At 44.3% G+C, this 21,337-nt stretch overlaps 1 protein-coding gene across 1 annotated transcript in view; it reads left to right on the forward strand.

Moving 5' to 3' along the window:
* phactr1 (phosphatase and actin regulator 1) overlaps positions 1-21,337 on the forward strand; it is a 433,761-nt gene that overhangs the window by 348,288 nt on the left and 64,136 nt on the right. Inside the window, exon 7 of the mRNA XM_080215880.1 lies at positions 3,611-3,941. Within this exon, the coding sequence (XP_080072006.1) occupies positions 3,611-3,941 (331 nt within the window). The remainder of the gene's footprint in view (positions 1-3,610; positions 3,942-21,337) is intronic.

A 21,337-nucleotide genomic window follows, 5' to 3' on the forward strand; every position in this document is an offset into this window, starting at 1 on the left:
AGGGAGCAATTCAGCTATGACCCCAGAGGAATATAGGAAATGCGAGAGGGAACTTTAGAATGCAATTAGAAGAGTAAAAAGGGACGTGATAAAGGACTTACGAATAAGATTAGGGAGAATCCTAGGGCATGCTATAAATATATTAAGGGAAAGAGGTTATCCAGGGAAAGAGTACGGCCCATTGGAGACCAAGGAGACAATCTATGTGTGAAACCGTAGAACATTAGAAGGATGTTAACTGAATACTTCTCGTCGATCTTCACTCAGGAAAGGAGAACGTAGGTACACTGTTCAGAAAAAGGAACTGTGAGGGACTTGCACAGTTTGACATAGCAAGTAAAGAGGTATTGGCGCCTCTGACAGGCTTAAGAATGAACAGATCCCCAGGCTGCTGTGGGAGGTGATGCAGGAAATTGCAGTGGCTCTGACAAATTGGCAGTGTTTAGAACAGAGTTGAATCTTAACATCTCCTTCCTTATGAAGCATCACACAAATACAATTCTTAAAGGCACTATATCATTGCACACTGAAACAATCTCTGTTGGAATACTTGTTTACCCACACTACCATTGGAACACTGTGTTACCCACACTGCCATTGGAACACTCCCTTACCCACACTACCATACTCATACACATACTCATACTGACTTTGCACACACTTGCCCGTATTGCCATTGGAACACTATTGAATAATAATACTGAAAAGTTTGTTATGCTCTATAAGGACAAAGCATACAATTCATAGAGTATAGTGATATAAGATAGTGTTGTAATCATAGCTAGGGTTTAGAGAAAGGTCAGCTGAACATAATGTGTGGTAGGTCCATTCAAAAGTCTGATGGCAGCAGGGAAGAAGCCATTCTTGAGCTGGTTGGTACGTGATCTCAGACTTCTGTGTCACATTCCTGATGGAAGGTGAAATAGTGTGTGTTTGGGGTGTATGGGGAGCTTGATTATGTTGGCTGCTTTTCCAAGACAGCGGGAAGTGAAGACAGAGTCAATGGAAGGGAACACTCCCTTATCTGCACAGCTGTTAAAACACACTCTTACCCACAATACCAGTGGAACACTTACCCACACTGCCATTGCAACACATTTTCCCTTACCACTATTGAAACACTCTCTTACCCACCTTACCATTGTAACTGTCACTTAACCACATTGGCAATGGAACACTCTTACCCACACTGCCATTAGAACACATGTTTACCTACACTAACATTGGAACACTCTCTTACCACAATGCCACTGGAGCGCTGTCTTTGTTACACTCCCATTGGATCACACTCTTGCCCACACTACCACTGGAACACACTCTTTCCCTTACTACCACTGGAACACGCTCTTTCCCTTACTACCACTGGAACACACTCTTTCCCTTACTACCACTGGAGCACGCTCTTTCCCTTACTACTACTGGAACACTCACTCACCCACATTACCATCGGAACACTCCATAACCCAAAATACCAACGAAACTCCTTCTTACCCACACTGTCACTGGGACTCTGTCTTATCCACACTGCCATTGGAACACTCCATTTCCCACACAGTGATTGCAACACAAACTTACGCTTACTGCCATTGGAACACACTCTTACCCATCTTATCACTGTAACTCTCTCTTAAACACACTACCATTGGAACACTCTCTGACCCGCACTGCCCATGGAAAAGTCCCTTACCAAGACTCCATTGGAACTCTCCCTTATCCATAATACGATTGGAAAGCTCTTTTATCCCCAACTCCATTGGAACACTCCCTCACCATATGGCAATTGGAATACTCCCCTATCCATACTAACATTCAAATACTCTCTTACGCACAACTCTATTGGAACACCTTCTTACCTACATTGCTATTGGAACTCTCTCTTACCCACAGTTCCATTACAATATACCCTTACCCACATGGTCATTGGAATGTGCTCTTAACCACACTGCGATTGGAACATGCTGTTACCCATACTACCATTGGAACACTCTCTTATCCACAATATCAATGACTACGCTGACATTAACATTGGAATACGCTCTTACCTCCACTGCAATGGAACATTCTCTCCCTCGCGCTGCTTTTGGAACACTGACACTTTGTTGGAACACTCTAATGCCAACACTGCCATTGGAACACTCTTCCCCACATCACAACATTCTTTCCCATACTACCATTGGAACATGCTCTTGCCCATACTGTGATTGTGACACTCTTTTACCCACAGTACCAGTGAAGCACACTCTAACTCACAATACAATTTAACCATGTTGACATTGGATCACTCTTATCCACACTGCATCGGAACACTTTCATCTGCACATTGCCATTGGAATGCAAGTTTATCCTCACTACTGTTGGAACACTCTCTTAGCCACATTGCTACTGGAACACTCTCTTACCCACTATACCATTGGAAAACGCTCTATCCCAAAAGGTCATTGGAACACCCTTTTACCCACACTGCCACTGAAACTCTCTTACCTACAATATGTTTGGAACATTTGTTTACCCAAACTGCCATGTGAACATTCTTACCTACAATACTATTAAAACACTCTCTTGCCCGTACTGCCATTGGAACACTCTCTTACCCACACTGATGTTGGAACTCTTTTGCCCACACTACTTTTGATACACTCTGTTACCCACACTGCTGTTTAGACACTCTGTTTTCCACACTATCATTGGAAAACTTGTTTACACGTCTTTGTCTCCTTTACTTTTCACCTGAGCTGTCAGTTGGCTTGATGGCTGGTTAGTGATGCAGAGCGGCACCAACAGCATGTTGTCCTGTACCAGCTGAGATTCTTACTGAAGACCCCTTTTTCAACCTTGCCCCTTGCATGATATCACCACCAGTCAGCTTTTCCCTCAAACTGGAGAGCAGCCTATGATCATCTGGGACTACGGTGACTTTTACTGTAGTAAAGCACCTAACTGAGGCTAAATCAGTGCATTGTTTAGAGTAGATCCAGCCACAATGTTCTCAGCATGCTATAGTCAGCCTGTCATGATGGCATTTTTTGTTGTACTATAACTGTCATAATATTGGAGAGTTATGTTTATATTCATTACCAATTATCAATGCAGAAAACCTGCTGATACCAAGCATTGACCTTTGCTAGGATTAAAGCTTCTTAAATATGTTTAATCTGTGAGTGTAAATAGCCATCTAACACTCCCAATCTCTGCAAGGGCTCAATTCGAACTCACTGAAACAAAGGTAAATTGTACAAAACTCCATGATTGACATAAATCCAAGAATGGGAGATTAACTGCCCAGCCATTATAGTGAGTGGCCAGAAAATTAGGAATACAAATTAAATTTGCTGAGCCTTCTGATCTGTGCAGATTTCCCTGTAGCCACTTTGCAACTGCAAAGAATAATTTTCTAATCCCACACTTCTAGTGAAGAGTCAGCACTTTCAGTGCATGTGGTTATGCTTTCAACATTGTCACCCATAACAAACACAGAAATAATCCCTATGGTTTTGTCTTTCAAATCCCTAAGTGAGTGGGGAAACAGCAGGGGAGAATGGAGGGACTAATAAATAGCTGCTCCATTGTTTGCTGAGTGGTACTTTAATATGTTTTATTTTTGTTTAATCAGACACTGGCCAGCCTGTGAAGCTGCCTTGTATGCCACCTGTGAGGTTGTCACCCCCTCTACCTCCAAAGAAAGTGATGATTTGCATTCCGCCACAGGCTGCAGACTCTTCGCCTACGTCTTATTCTGTAGTGCAGAAAATCTCACAGCAGTCTTCTGCACAGCATCAGTTGCTGCCTTCCCAGCTTGCTGCTCATCAGCACCAGCTACAGTATGGAGGCTCCCATTCTTCATCTTTATCCAGTGGGCTACCCATCCATCCAGCAGTACCTACTAGTAAAGTGATAGAAGAACTCAACAAGACATTGGCCTTGACAATGCAAAGGCTCGAAAGGTAATACATCAGCCGCCATGTTTTGTCTTTGACTTTACCGACTTTGAACTCAAAATCCTAATCAAAAAAGCCACAGATAATAAGAGGACAGGTATAATACGTGAAACATGGAAGAATCTAAGATATCAGGTAGCTTTACAAACCAGATCAAGGTTATATCTGAAAAGCAGAGCCTTTTAGTTTGACAGTAATGTGGCAGAGACTTTCAAAGGCTGTCTTACAGGTTTCTTGTGTAGAAGTTAGGTGCAGCAAGAAAATTAAAAGCCAAATGTGAAAGTGAATGTTGTGGCATCAGGGCAGTGAAATATCACTGGTGATGGACAAACAGGGCAGTTGTATGTAACTTAGCAAAAATATGGGACAGTGATAGATTTTAACATTGAGTTTTGTAACAAGAATAGAGTACAGATCATAGTTTTTCAAATTAAAGGTGGAATGTACCTGGAGATAGGAATGATATACACACTTGAATTAAAGAAATTCCATGAGACAATCAGATCTCTTTTCATGTGGTGGCAGGTGTAATCGAGTGGTGACTTCAGTATATTGATTATTTGGGGTTCAGCAGAAGTAATGCCACTGAATGCCGGGGGAGCTGGTTGGATGTTTTCCTGTTGGAGATTTTTAAAAATGTGTACTTGCGAGTCATAGAAGTTGACAGCAAGCCCTTCAGTCCAACTTGTCCATGCTGCCCAGTTTTTAACAACTAAGCTAGTCCCAAACATTTAAGAAAGCAAATGGCATGTTGGCCTTTATTGCAAGGTGATTGGCATCCAGGAGCCATTGTACAGGGCTTTAGGGAGGTCACATCTGAAATGCTGTGTGCAATTTTGGTTTCTACATTTACTTGTACTGAGGCAACATGTTGAAGTTCACTAGATTGGTTCCTGGAATGAAAGGGTTGCCTTATGATGAGAGGCTGATTCAATTGGGTATAAATTCTCTGCAGTTTAGATGATTCAGAAGTGATCTCTTATAATCAGAAGTTCACAGCATGGAAACAGGCCCAACTTGTCCATGTCACCCTTTATTTTTAAACCCCTAAGCTAATCCCAATTGCCTGCATTGGTCCCATAGCCCTCTATACCCATCTTACCCATGTAACTTTCTAAATGCTTTTTAAAAGACAAAATTGTACCTGCCTCTACTACTACCTCTGACAGCTTGTCCCAGACATTCACTATCCTCTTTGTGAAAAAATTGCCCTCTGGACACTTTGTATCTCTCCCCTCTCACCTTAAACCTATGTCCTCTCATTTTAGACTCCCCTATCTTGGGGAAAAGATATTGACTATCAAGCTGATCTATGCCCCTCATTATTTTATAGACCTCTAGAAGATCACCCCTCAGTCTTCTACATTCCAAAGAAAAACGTCCCAGCCCATCCAGTTTCTCCTTTTAACTCAAACCATCAAGTCCTGGTAGCATCCTAGTAAATCTTTTCTGCACTATTTCTAGTTTAATAATATCCTTTCTATAATAGGGTGACCAGAACTGTGCACAGTACTCCAAGTGTGGCCTTACCAATGTCTTGTACAACTTCAACAAGACGAACCAACTCGTGTATTCAATGTTCTGACCAATGAAAGCAGGCATGCTGAATGCCTTTTTCACTACTCTGTCCACTTGTGACTCCATTTTCAAGAGCTATGACCCCTAAGATCTCTTTGTTCTGTAACTCTCCCCAACGCCCTACTATTAACTGAGTAAGTTCTACCCTTCAGTCTACCAAAATGCATTGCTTCACATTTATCCAAATTAAATTCCATCTGCCATTTGTCAGCCCATTTGCCCAATTGATCAAGATTCTGTTGCAATCGGAGTTAACTTTCTTCACTATCCACTACACCACCAATCTTGGTGTCATCTGCAAACTTACTAACCATGCCTCCTATATTCTCGACCAAATCATTAATATAAATGACAAATAACAGTGGACCCAGCACTGATCCCTGAGGCACACTGCTGGTCACAGGCCTCCAGTTGAAAAAATAACCCTCCACAACCACCTGGCTTCTGTCCTGTGAGATTTAACCTTATGCAACAACCTACCATGCGGTACCCTTTCAAAGGTGTCGCTAATGTCTGTGTAGACAATCTAATTGAAACATAAAAGATTATGCAGAGGTTTAACAGGGTGGATATTGAGACGTTGTTTCCCCTGGGCCTAGGAATTTAGAACAACCTGGCATAGTTTCAAGAAAAGCAGTTGATCATTTAGGCTTGAGATGAGGAAGCTTTCAGAGTTAAGAAGTCTTCAAAGCTTTGTAACTATGCGGAATTCGCCCAGGGGATTGTGGATGCTGCATCACTGAACGTATTTAAGGCTGAGATAGACAGATATTTGGTCTCTCAGGGAATCAATGGATATTGGGAGTGGACAGGAAAGTGCCATGCAACTCACCATTTACCATTATATAGTCCATGTTGGAGGGGATCAGAGGCAATTGAAGCCTCCAGGGGCATAAATGTGCGGTCAGGAGGAAAGCCTTGGATTACAGGATGACATAAAGTGGCTGGGTAGATGGGCAGAACAATGGAATTCAACCCTGACACTTGTGAGATGATTTATTTCAGAAGAACTAATAAGGCAAGTGAATGCACAAGAATGGTAGGGCACTAGGAAATTCAGAGAACCAAAGGGGCATGCCCATAGATCTCTGAAGGCAGCAGGAGAGGTAGATAAGGTGGCTGAAAGGCAGAGGGATACTTGTCCTTGTTAGCTGAGGCACAGAATCTAAGCAGAAAAGGTATGATGCATATAAAATGCTGATTAGGCCACAGCTAGAGTGCTGTGCAATTCTGGTTGCCATCATAATCCATTCTGGAGGGGATCGGAGGCCCTCGAAGCCTCTGAGGGCATAAATGTGCAGTGCCCATCAAGCATTGACAGTCTGGCAATTACAAACCCTGGCACCACCTACAGGGCATCATAATTGTCCAACTACCAAGCGGGTGGGGCCTGAGTGGGGGTGGAACTGTGTAAGGGGGCAGCTCTGTGGGAGTTATGTAAGAAGGGTGATCAGAAAATGGGGGGGGGGGATGGACAAAGTGGGGGTGGGTGGTATACAGAGGGGGCTGCTGAGGGGCTCATCACAGGGGACTTATTAGAAGGCTCTCAATCACCCAATGTTGGCACCCTGTGTTGAAGGGTTGGCAGGAGGTCTTCCTGGGAGGTCAGGGCACCTGTGCATTCTGCAGCCAGCTTTCCCAGCGAGCTTCCTCACACCCTTTCTGGCAAGAATCTCCCATCTGCCAAAAAATTGACAGAGTGTGGGAAGATTGCAGTGCCAAACTCACTCAAAACACTAGAGTGAAATACTCCTGTTTTCAGACTTTTTGACACTTGAATATTTTTGGTAAGATTCATGTCTCCATGTCTGTCTTTGCGGTAGAACAAATTTCAAAGAAAATTACAGCACTGGAACAGGCCCTTCAGCCCTCCAAGCCTGTACCAACCATGCTACCCGACTGAACTAAAACCCCCCTACCTGTCCGGGGACCATATCCCTTATTTCCATCCTATTCGTGTATTTGTCCAGATGCCCCTTAAATGTCATTGTCGTATCTGCTTCCACTACCTCCCTGACAGCAAGTTCCAGGTACCCACCTCTGTGTTAAAAAAAACTTGCCTTGTACATCTCCTTTGAACCTTGCCCCTTGCACCTTAAACCTACGCACCCTGGTAATTAACTCTTTCACCCTGGGAAAAAGCTTCTGACTATTCACTCTGTCCATGCCTCTCATAATCTTGTAGACTTCTATCAGGTCTTCCCTCAACCTCGGTCCAGTGAGAACAAACCAAGTTTCTCCAACCTCTCCTCATAGCTAATACCCTCCAAACCAGGTAACATTCTGGAAAATCTTTTCTGTGCCCTCTCCAAAGCCTCCACATCTCTCTGGTAGTGTGGCGACCAGAATTGACACAATATTCCAAGTGCGGCCTAACTAAGATTCTATAAAGCTGCTACATGACTTGCCAATTTTAAAACTCAATGCTCTGGCCGATGAAGGCAAGCATACCATATATCTTCTTGACCAGCTTCTCTACTGGCATTGCCTGTGACCTGTGTACACCCAGATCCCTCTGCCTATTAATGCTCGTAAAAAGGGTTCTGCCATTTACTGTATATTTCCTATCTGTATTAGACCTTCCAAAATGCATTACCTCACATTTGTCCGGCTTAAACTCTAGCTGCTATCTCTCTGCCCAAGCCTTCAACCGATCTATATCCTGCTGTATCCCTTGTTGGTCCTCATCGCTATCTGTAAATCCACCAACCTTTGTGTCGTCTGCAAAGGTTGGTGGATTTGAGAATAGAGAACGCAAACTACAACGGAAAGTACAGCTCAGGAACAGGCCTTTCAGCCCTCCAAGCTGCGCCAACTTGATGCCTGCCGAAACTAAAACCATATGAGAGCCCATACCCTTCCATTCCCATCCTATTCATGTATATGTCTAGTTGCCCCTTTAATGCCACTAATGGACCTGCTCCCACCACCTCCCCCGGAGAAATTACATTCAAGAAATAGAACGTAACTAAGGGCCTAATAGTGTAAGGAACTTCATGGGCGGTACGGTAGCACAGTGGTTAGCACTGCTGCTTCACAGCTCCAGCAACCTGGATTCGATTCCCGGCTCAGGTCACTGTCTGTGTGGAATTTGCACATTCTCCTCGTTTCTGCGTGTGTTTCCTCCGGGTACTCTGGTTTCCTCCCACAGACCAAAGATGTGCGGGTTAGGTTGATTGGCCATGCTAAGAAATTGCCCCTTAGTATCCTGGGATGTGTAGGTTGGAGGGATTAGCGGGTAAAATATGTAGAGATATGGGGTAGGGCCTGGGTGGGATTGTGTTCAGTGCAGATTCAATGGGCCAAAGGGCCTCTTTCTGCACTGTAGGGTTCTATAATTCTAATTGATATCACCAGAGCACAAGTATTGGGGTTATTTATGGAGCAAAAATATGACATATCCCGAGGCCCAGATGGCCTACATTCTATTTTTTTCTTCTTTTAAATATACTTATTGTTCTTGGGATGTTGGTGCCAGCATTTATTGCCATCTCTAATTGCCCTTGAAGGATATGGTGAACTGTTGCATTTTATGTGTATAGGTACACTTCCTCAGTACCATTAAGAGGGGAATTCCAGGACTTTGACCCAGCCACAGGGAAGGAACGATGATTTAGTTCCATGTCAAGATGGTTTGTGGGTTGGACAGGAGTTTAAAAGTGGTGGTGTTCCCATGTGTCTGCTGCTGTTCTCCAGGTTTCGAAGGTGCTGTCAAAAGACCCTTGGTGAGTTGCTGCAGTGTGTCTTAAACATAGTGCACATTTCTGCCGCTCAGTGTCAGTGGTGCATCAATCAAGCTTTGTCCTGGATGGTGTTGAGCTTCTTGAATGTTGTTGGAGTTGCACCCATCCAGACAAGTGGAGAGTATTCCATCACACCTTGTAGATGGTGAACAGTCTTTGGAGAGTCAGGAGTTGAGTTACTTGTCACAAGATTCGTAGCCTCTGTCCGTCTCTTGTAACAATAATATTTATATAGAATCATATAATCTCTCCAGTGCAAAAGGAGGCCATTTGACCCATCGAGTCTGCATTGACTTTCCAACATAGGATCCCATCCAGCCCTTTTCCACATATTTACCCCGCTAATTCTCTTAAACTACACACCTTGGGACACTAAGGGGTCATTTAGCAAGACCAAACCACCACCTAACCTGCTTGGACTGTAGGAGGAAAGCAAGGCACCTGGGAGAAACCCATGCAGACATGGGGAAAACATGAAAATTCCATACAGTGACCCAAGGCAGGAATTGAACCCCGGTCCCTGACACTGTGAGGCAGCAGTGCTAATCACTCTACTGCCCATACAACTGTACCAGTATGCCACCCATATGGCTAGTCCAATTCCTTTTCTTGTCAATGGTAAACCCCAGGATGTTGATAGTGGGTGTTTCAGTGATGGTAATGCCATTAAATGTCATGGAGAGATGGTCAGTTAATTTCTGTTGTTGAAGATGGCCATTGCCTGGCACATATGTGGCTTAAATTTAAGTACCATTTATCAACCTAAATAATGTCAAGATCTTACTACAAATGAACACATACTGCTTTAGTATACAAGGAGTCACAAATGATGCAATTATCCCTACTTCTGACCTTATGACGGAGGAAAATTTTCACCCATGCTGCCACAGGACAGTTTATCCTCTACTGTTGTGGGATTTGAGCCTGGATCCCCAGAGCATTGCCCTTAGTTTTTGGATTATCAGTTCAGTGAATTATATACCAGGCCACAGGAGGAACAGTGGCTAAAGTGATTAGAAATATATCTTTCAAGGCACTTATGTCTATTTTTAAACTCGTCACAATGAGCCAGCCAGGAGTCAAACCTGGAACCTTCTGATCTATAGTCAGATGCCTTATGATGGAGGGAAGGTCATTGATGAAGCAGCTGAAAATGGTTGGGCCTTGAATACAACCTTGGGAAAGTCCTGCAGTGATGTTCTGGGCCTGGGATGATTGACCTCCAACAACCACTGTCTGTGCTGGGCATGTTTCCAAACAGTGAAGACTTTTTCTCCAGATTCCCATTATCGCCAGTTTTTCTCAGGCTCTTTGACACCATACTCAGTCAAATGCAACGTTGCTGTCAAGGGTAGTCACTCTCACCTTGCCCCTTGAGTTCAGCTCTAGTACTAATAATAAGTAGAAACTAATCTAACAATTGTCAGATAATAATCTAATAATAAGAAGAATCAATACTTTTCACTTATACTAACACATATGACAATAACAAATCAAATCAAATCAAAAATCAGCTCTTTTGTCCATGCTTGAAGCTAATGAGGTCAAGTGCTGAGCGGTCTCACAGAAACCTAACTTCACAATAGCGAACAGATTATTGTTAAAAAAGTGCCGTTTGTCGATGACACCCTGCTAATGATCAAGAATAGACTTGTGGAGTGATAATTGGCTGAGTTGGATTTGTTCTGCTTTTCGTGGACAGGACACACCTGGGCAATTTTCCACATTGTCTGGTAGATGCCAGTGTTCTAGTTATGCTGGAACAGCTTGGCTAGGGTGCGAAAGTTCTGGAGCACAGATCTTCAGTATTATTGCCAGAATTTTGGCAGAGTCTTAACACTATACAGTACCTTCAGTTGTTTCATGATATCATGTGGTTTCATGATATTGATCTGTGATGCTGGAAAACTCAGGAGGAGGCCAAGATGAACCATCCGGTGACATGTGTCTGAGTGTATTATCACATAAAGACGCTTGGTAGAGCAAGTGTTAACATGGGACTTGAGAATGGCATTGCCCACTGCATAATGCACTATGTCACATGGTAATAGACTTTCGGAAAACAGACTAGAAACAACCCTCTGTAAGTTAGCAGCTAACAGTCATGTTGGAGAAGAACCATGCATGACCATACCTTGGAACTGTAAACAGTTAAAGCTGACCAATAAAGGATTCATGTTTAAACATACAAATCTCAAGATCTCATCAGTGAGACACCACAGCATTGAGACAGCCTATTAAAAAAACAATATTACCACAATCTACCTAGCATCTGTGGCTGAAGGTGGTTGAAAATGCTTCAGTCTTGTCCTTTCCACTGATATGCTGCACTCCTCCATCATTGAGGTGTCTCCTCCTCCTGTCTCCTGTTAATTGTTTGATTATCCATCACCATTCATGATTGGGTGTGGCAGGATTGTAGAGGATAGATTTGGTCGATTGATAATGGGATTGCTTCACTCAGTGCTTCTTCCAATTCATGTTCAACATGGTGGGGTACCAAAAGGGGCACACACACACACAAAATGACACCTGAGTGAGATGTGGATTGCGTAAGAAATTGGGACAAAAACAGAAAGTATTGGAAAATGTTAGTAGGCGTGATAGTATTTGTGGAGAGAGAGCAGAGCTCACAATTTAAGTCTGGATGACTCTTTGTCAGAATTTGGATTGAGTAAAAAATGGCAGTTTGGTTCAGATAGGAATTCAGTGCAGAAAGAAAAAGAGGTGCTCTTTTATCTACTTTTTCCAGCTTCTAGTCGTTGATTGCACTCACTTAGCTTGTATCCAAGCTAAGTGAGTGCAATCTGTGAAATGCACTGCAATCCCGGTCAACCATATCTGCAGAAAGTGCAGTTGAGGCAACTTTGGCTCCAGTTGCTGAATGGGAGTCTGCGTTATGGATATTGTGGCACATCAGAGAGGGGAACACATTGTTGTAGGAAGCAGGCGCTCTTGCCCATTAGGCTCACCAATTTTAGTATTGGTCTCTGTTTGGGAACAGGAGGATGCAACTGCAAGTCAGGCAGATAAGGGAAACCAGCCTGGAGTGATATAGGAGCTTTGTCCAACAGGTATGAGATGCTTGTTACCTATGTGGATGAGGAGAAGGACTGCAAGTTGGATGAGTGGACTGACCATGGCACCCAGTTTTGATCTGCTAGATTCAAACTGTGGTTAATCAAAGAGCAGAGACAAAGCAAGAGAGAAATCTATTAATCTGGGATAGATAAGAGATCGTGACAGAAAGGCACAGAGATTGCAAACAAATGAGTAAATCAGCAGGTAAGGCTCGGGATTATGAAAGTAATAAAAAGGCTTTGGATGTACATAACATTTGAAACAAAACAAATGAACTGATAGTGCAAGTGAAAATAAAGAAGTACAACCCGATAGCCTTTAGAGAGACATGGCTGCAGGATGACAGAGATTGGAACCTGACATTTAGGTGGGACACAAACTAGGAAAAGAGGGGTGGCTCTTTTAATTAATGATTGTATTAAGACAATAGAGAGGGATGACCCAAGTTCAGGAAACCAGAATTTAAATATGGTTTGCGTAAGATGAGAAATGACAAAGTTAAGTTACATGGGGAATTGGTTTGCAGCCCCTCTAATAGTAACCATACATTGGGATAAAGAATAAAGGAACAAATAACGAAACAGAGATAAACATGGGGGATTTTAATGTACATTTAAACTGAAAACAATCAGGTGGATTTCATAGTTCATAGGCAGTTCATAGAATGTTTTTGTAATAGTTTTATTGAACAGCACAGTATGGAGCCAACCAGAGAACATGTTATACTGGGGTGGGGGGCGGAGGGAGAGGCGAGAGATTGGGGGCAGATGATTTTCGTCAAGTGTCAAAAAAGTCTGAAAACCGGAGTGTTTCCAGAGTATAAGCTCACCAAAAAAGTCAGCTACAGATTGCTCAGGGCACCATTGCACATGCACCCCATTCACTCAGTGGAAATCTCCTGCCATCCTCCCGCCACAACATCACTCTCATCCCATCATCGACGGCAGTATAACCCCTCCCCCCATGACAACACAGTCACCGGCATCAGGGCATCATGACCCTTCCTATGGGTCCCCTGTCATGACTCCCTCTGCAGCCCGCTCCATTTGCCAGTCACCCTCCATGCATGCCACTCTCATTGACGATCAACCCCCCCCATCACATGCTGCCTCTTGAATTACACCCCTCCACACACGCACACCCCTCCACACACGCACACCCCTCCACACACACACACCCCTTCACACACACACCCCTCCACACACACACACCCCTTCACACACACACACCCCTTCACACACACACACACCCCTTCACACACACACACACCCCTCCACACACGCACACCCCTCCACACACGCACACCCCTCCACACACGCACACCCCTCCACACACGCACACCCCTCCACACACACACACACACACCCCTCCACACACACACACACACCCCTTCACACACACACACACCCCTCCACACACACACCCCTTCACACACACACACACCCCTTCACACACACACACACCCCTCCACACACACACACACCCCCCACACATACACCCCCCCACACACACACTCCCCCCACATATACCCCCCCACACACACACAACACGCATAACCCCACCCCACCCCTCCCCACACACTCAGAATCATAGAAATCATAAAAGCCCTACAGTGCAGGAAGAGGCCAATTGGCCCATCGAACCTGCACCGACCACAATCTCACCCAGGCTCTATCCCCATATCCTTACATATTTACCGGCTAATGCTTCTAATATATGCATCTCAGGACACTAAGGGGCAATGTTGGCATGGCCAATCAACCTCACCCGCACATCTTTGGACAACGGGAGAAAACAGGAGCATCCAGAGGAAACCCATGCAGACACAAGGAGAATGTGCAAACTCCACACAGTGACCCAAGCTGGGAATTGAACCCAGGTCCTTGGAGCTGTGAAGCAGCAGTGCTAACCACTGTGCTACTGCGCTGCCCACATACCCACCTCCCCCCCCGCACACATACCTTCTTTGTTAGAATGCACAATGCAATTGCTCAACATAAATGAGTTGATAGCACAGATTGCAACAAATGAATATGATGTATTAGCTATTACAGTAACATGGCTGTGGCGTGATCAGGACTCGGTACTGAACATTCCAAGCTATACATTATTCCAAAAGGACAGGCCAAAGGGGAAAGGAGGTGGGGTAGTGTTGTAAATCAAGGAAGATTTCAGAGCAGTCATGTTATAAAGGCAGTGGATAGTGATGTAGAATTGATTTGGGTTGAAATCATGAATCGCAGGTAAAGACAGACAAGGGTGGAAGTTGTCTACGGACACAAAAAATGTGGCCTCTCAAGAAGTTAGAGCATAAATGTGGAAATATCAAGGGCATGTTCAAAGGGAACTGCATTTTTCATGGGAGATTTTAATCTGCATATTGATTGGACAGTCCAAACAGGCAAGGATAGCATAGAAGAAGAATTTGTGGAGTGTATCAGGCATTGCTTTTTAGAGCAGTGCATTGTGGAACCTACCCAAAAATGGACTATTTTAGATTTGGTTTTGAGTAATGACGAAGAGTTAATGAGCAATCTTGTGGTTAAGGTCCCCCTAGAGTTAGTGACCATAATATGATAGAATTCCAAATACAGTGACAGATTATTCAGACTGCTGGTCCAAAATGCTCAGCAGTCAGAAAGAGGCAAAAATCATGATCAACACAGAAAGTCAAGGGCAATGTTAAGTCGAAAAGTAGGACAAAGTAACAAGGGAGGTAGATCAGCTTTTTAGGATCGAACAACAAAAGACTTGAAAACTCATAAGAAGGGAGAAAATGAATTTTGAGAGAAGAGTTTCTATGGATACACAAACAGGAAGCGAGCAACTAAGGTAAATGTGGGGCCTCTACTGAACGAGGTGGGGGATAACTGCAAACAAAGAAATGGCGAATGTGCTAAATATATTTTTTACATCAGTCTTCACTGTGGAAGACATTGAAAATATCCCTAAGTTATCAGATGGGCTGATTTTTCAAGTAACATAGAATTTATAACAATCTCAATCACAAGGGATAGAGTATTAGAGAAACATAGAAACTAGAAGCAGGCCCTTCGAGCATCTCTGCATCCTCCTCACAGCTCACCCTCCCACCCAAGTTTGTCCCATCTGCAGATTTGGAGATAATACATTCAGTTCCTTCTTCCAAATCATTAATATATAATGTGAACAGTTGGGGCCCTAGCACAGATGGCTGCTGAACCCCATCCGTCATTGACTGTCAATCAGAAAAAGACTCATTTATGTCATCTTTTTGTTTTCTGTCTTCTAATCAGCTTTCCAGCCATCTCAAGACATTACCCGCGATCCCATGCGTTTTAACTTTATAGAACGTAGAACGTTACATAGAACATAGAACACTACAACACAAACATGCCCTTCAGCCTACAAGTTGCGCCGATCACATCCATACCTAGCAAGCCATAGAACTATCTGTAACTCCCAATCCCATTAAATCCCATGTACTCATCCAGAAGTCTTTTAGAAGACCACAGCGAGTTTGCCTCTACCACCACTGACAGCAGCCGATTCCACTCACTCACCACCCTCTGAGTGAAAAACTTACCCCTAACAGCTCCTCTGTACTTGCTTCCCAGCACCTTAAACCTGTGTCCTCTCGTAGCAACCATTTCAGCCCTGGGAAATGACCTCCGAGAATCCACCCTATCTATCCCTCTCAATATTTTATAAACCTCTATCAGGTCGCCTCTCAACCTTCGTCTCTCCGGGAAGAGACCTAGCTCCCTCAACCTATCTTCATAAGGCATGCCTCCCAATCCAGGCAACATCCTTGTAAATCTCCTCTGCACCCTCTCAATAGCCTCCACATCCTTCCTGTAGTGAGGTGACCAGAACTGCGCACAGTACTCCAAGTGGGGTCTGACAAGGGTCTTATAAAGTTGCAGCATTACCTCCCGACTCCTGAATCCAGTCCCTCAATTAATGAAGGCCAGTACACTATACGCCTTCTTGACCACATCCTCCACCTGTGAGGCCGATTTAAGAGTCCTATGGACCCAGAGTACAGCGCAGTACAGGCCCTTCAGCCCTCGATGTTGCGCTGACCAGTGGAACGAATCTAATGACCCTCTAACCTAAACTACTCCAATTTTATCCATATGCCTATCCACTGACCATTTGAACGCCCTTAAAATTGGCAAGTCCACAACTGCTGCAGGCAGGGCATTCCATGCCCTTACTACCCTCTGAGTAAAGAACTACCTCTGACATCCGTCCTATAATTATTACCCCTCAATTTAAAGCTATGTCTCCTCATGTTAGCCATCACCATCCGAGGAAAAAGGCTCTCACTGTCCACTCTATCTAATTCTATGATCATCTTGTATGCCTCAATTAGGTCACACACAAGGGACTGTTCAAATCCCATACAAGCTGGAGTAAAATACTGGCATTGCAATAATCCAAGACTTACGTAGTAATCTGTTATGTGAGACTTTGTTGCAAGCCTTCTGAAAGTCTAAATAAACCATGTCCACTGGCTGTCCTCAGTCAACTCTACTAGTTCCATCCTCAGGCTTACACTAGCTAACCTCCATTCTGTAGGAACCAGTCCAGACATCCATACTTCTAAGAATTCTGGAAAATAATCAACAATGGATCTACAATTTCCAGGCCCACTTCTTTAAGTACCCTGTAATGAAGATTATCAGGACCTGGAGATTTATCCACCTTAAATCCCCTCAATTGCCCTAAAACAATTCCTCTACTTATGCTGATTTCCTTCAGCTCCTCACTAAAACTTGTTTCTCTCAGAACTTCTGGTACAATATTCATGTCTGTCTTCATGAAGACTGAAGCAAACTATGAATTTAATTCCTCGGCCATTTCTTTATTTCCCATTATGAATTCTCCTGTTTCTGATTGTAACGGGCCTACATTTGTTGTTGTCAATCTTTTTCTCGTTACATACCTATAGAAACTTTTAAAGTCAATTTTTATGTGCCCTGCTAGCTTACTTTCATACCCTATTTTTCCCTTCTTAATCAATCCTTTAATCCTTCTTTGCTGAATTTTAAACTGTGCCCAATTATCAGGCCTATTGCTTTTTCTTGCCAATTTGAATTTGTAATTGCCAGTCCAGGCATATAGAGCATATATCATCTCATGGATGCACGTGTGTTCAGTGGACTATAAGATGCCGCAAAGGTCTCCTTTGGAAGCCTGGAAGGTCATGGAGGCATGAAGGTTGAGGGCTGCCGTGTCCTTCACTGCAAAATGGAATGGGTATCTTCCTAACCCATGATATGACTGGTTGCGGGCTGCAGCTCATTAAAGGACATGTGGGTCCTGTTCATCGTGGGCCTCCATCTCCAATGCCATATGCCCCCTCCCCTTGGGTGGGTGGCCACTTCCTGGCCACAGCTGGCGACCCTCTGTCCTCCTGCAGCCTCTAGGTTGTCCTTGCTGCAAGCCTCTATCTCCCTCCTCCTCCACAGCAGCTACATGTATAAGTGCCAGCTCTGCCTTCTGTAAAGGGAAATCAAAATTTCCACTGGGGACGAAGGAGAGGGAAGGGGAAAAGAACAGAGACAGTACATAATGTTATCTATTCTGGGCCCCTCACTCCCTTCCAGCAACCAGTGTGTCTCCATGAGTATAGATGCTGGCAACTCGACACAATCCCAGGTGCCATTCATCACCACAGTGGACTGCTAACCCTTTCCACATCCTTGCTACGGCAGGCACATAAAGCGTAAGGGTGACTGTGACAGGGTCACAAACATGCCAAATTTCCTTAGTCTCCTGAGAAAGTAGAAAGTAGAAGTGTTGGTGGGCTTCCTTAACTATAGCATCAGCATGGAGGGTCCAGGACAGGTTGTTGGTGATCCAGACACTTAAAAACATGAAGCTTTCAACCATTTCTATTTCGTCCCTATTGATGTAGTCAAGGGCATATCCTCCAATACACTTCCTGAAGTCAATGACTATCTCCTTTGTTGATAGCCTTCGTCATTGTTAGAGATCTGACACACTACGGTGGTGTCGTCAACAAACTTGACAATCAAGTTGGAGGGGAATTTGGCCACGCAGTCGTAAGCGTGTAAGGTATGTAGGAAGGGACTGAGGACAAAGCCTTGTGGAGCACCAGTGTTGAGGATGATCGTGGAGGAAGTGTTGTTGCCTATTCTGAGGTTGAAGATGTCTGTGAGTACTCCCGCCAGCTGGGGTACTCACAGACATCTACGCAATATCTGAATGCTTATGTGGGTACCTCATTCAGGCCAGTCAGTTTTCATGGGTTAACTTTCGAGAAGGCTGCTCTGACATCTGCAATGGTGACTTTGGATACAGGTGCATCTGAGGCTTCTGGGGTAGAGGGTATGTTCTTGCTGACCTCTTGCTCAAAATGGACATAGAATGTGTTGAGCTCATCAGGGAGGGGACTCTGACATAGGTGTCCTTGTTATCTCAGTGTTCCAGGGTTGAGTGCAGGGTCAGGAAGATGGCATTGCTGTGGACCTGTTGCGCTGGTAGGCAAACTGTAGTGGATCCAGGTAAAGCAGGGGGCTGGAATTGATTCGTGCCATGGCTAGCCTTTCAAAACACTTCATAATGATGGATGTCAGAGCCACCAGCCAATAATCATTAAGGCACGGTTTTTCTTAGGTACCGGAATGATGGCCGTCTTCTTGAAGCAGATGAGGGACCTCAGACTGATGTAAAGGTTGATCCACGCAGGATCTGAGTGCTCATCTGGGTGCCCCATCCGGGCCAGTCGCTTTCCGTGGGGTTGACTTTCAAGAAAGCTGCTCTGACATCTGCAATGGTGACCCCAGATACCAGTTCATCCAGGGCTTCCAGGCTGGAGAGCATGCTCTCGCTGAACTCTTGCTCAAAACAGGTGTAGAATGATTGAGCTCATCTGGGAGGTATGCGTTGGAGCCGGCAATTTTAAGTGCCTTCATCTTGTAGCCTGTAATGCCTTGCAGACTTTGCTCTAGTCAGCCAGCCTGGGACTCTAGCTTGGTCAGGTACCGTCTTTTGGCATCTTTGATGGATCTCCTTAGATCGTATCTGGCTTTCTTATATACGTCAGGGTCACCTGATTTGAACACCTCAGGCCTAGATTTTAGCAAACAGTGGATATCCCTGTTCATCCATGGTTTCCGGTTGGGGAACACACAGATTTGCTTCTTTGGCACACAGTCTTCTACACACTTACTAATGAAATCAGTTACTTTAGTGGCGTACTCGTTCAGCCTGGCCGCAGAGTTTTTAAATACTGACTAGTCCACTAACTCAAAAGAGCCCCGTAAGAGATCATCTGATTCCTCAGACTAATATTGCATGACTTTCTTTGGATTTTCTCGCTTCAGTTTTTGCTTGTAAGCTGGGAGCAGGAGCACAACCTTGTGGTCTGATTTGCTAAAGTGTGGGCAGGCGATAGAGCGGTCGGCATATTTGACATTTGTGTAGCAGTGGTCTAGGATGTTTGGGCACCTGGTGGAACAGGAAACATGTTGGTGGTAACTTGGTAGTACGCTCTTAAACTTGGCCTGATTGAAGTCCCCGGCCACAATCAACGAGGCCTCGGGATGTTTTGGCTCAAGGCTATTCGTAGTGGTGTGTATTTTGTCCAGCATGATCTTCACGTCTGCCTCAAGTGGGATGTAAACTGCCATCAGGATAACAGAGGTGAACTTCTGCGGAAGGTAGTAGGGGTGGCGTTTTAGCGTCAGGTATTCTACGTCTGGGGAGCAGAAAGTTGCTGGTGTTGCTACTTCTAGGCACTATGAGGTGTTGATTAGGAAGCAGACCTCACCTCCCCTAGCCTTACCTGAGGCCGCTGCACAGTGCATTCGATGGATTGAGAAGCCTTCTGGTTGTTGGGCACTGTCAGGTAAAGCAGGAGTGAGCTACGTCTCTGTGAAACAGACTACACAGCAGTCTCTCAGTTCTCTTTGGATAGTTAGTCTGGCTTTAAGTTCATCTAGCTTGTTTTCCAGAAATTGGACATTTGCAAGCAGTAAGCTGGGGCAGGGGTCCTTGGGACTGCAATGTTTCATTCTCACCTGCAGGCCTGCATGTGTTTCATGCTTCCTGGAGTGTCGGCTTCTCTTCGAGCTTGGGAGACAGTGAGAGTGGTTTGCAGTGTTAAGGGTGTGGTTGTGTCCAGTAATATCCTTTGTGCTGCTCTCTACATGTTCAAACTTAATGCTGATGAAGCTATGTAGCACAGGCCAGACTAGAGGTTAGAGGTTGCTTTTAACTGCTGCTGATAGCCCTTAAAGCCTCATTGATGCCCTTTTTTCAGGTTGATAAACTGTATCTAGTGGGATGCCACAGAGATTTATAAGAACATAAGAACATAAGAAATAGGAGCAGGAGTAGGCCGTCTAGCCCTTCGAGCCTGCCCCGCCATTCAATAAGATCATGGCTGATCTGTTGTGGCTCAGTTCCACTTTCCCGCCCTCTCCCCATAACCCTTAATCCCTTCTCTTATCAAGAACCCATCAACCCGCGTCTTAAAAATATTTAGCGAGGCAGCCTCCACCACTTCAACGGGCAGAGAATTCCAGAGATTCACCACCCTTTGAGTGAAGAAGTTCCTCCTCAACTCCGTTCTAAACCGCCTCCCCTTTATCTTGAGGCTGTGCCCCCTAGTCCTACTGTCTTTTTTGAGCGGGACCATGTTAATTCATTGGATGAAGAGAAAAAATGTATTGTAGCCAAATTTGCTGATAATATTGTTAAGGTCCCAGAGCAGAATCCCACAATCTATTTTGGAGCTAGACTAGACCCAACAATTTTTCTATTTTGGCATAATTGGAGGAAAAGATGTTTCACTCCAGGAAAAATTCTACTGACAAAGTAGGGATCTTTTATAGTAAAGCAAACTTTATTTAACAACACGGTTTAAATATAACTCTAGCAAATGAATTAGCCTACTCATTAACAGTTGAACATTATTTAAAAATAAAAGAAAGCAACTTTACTTTCCAGTTAATAAATGTTAATAAATTAACTGGAAAGTAAGCC

Source organism: Carcharhinus amblyrhynchos, chromosome 2 (genome assembly GCF_965287045.1).
Source record: "Carcharhinus amblyrhynchos chromosome 2, sCarAmb.v2.hapA, whole genome shotgun sequence".
Taxonomy (NCBI): domain Eukaryota; kingdom Metazoa; phylum Chordata; class Chondrichthyes; order Carcharhiniformes; family Carcharhinidae; genus Carcharhinus; species Carcharhinus amblyrhynchos.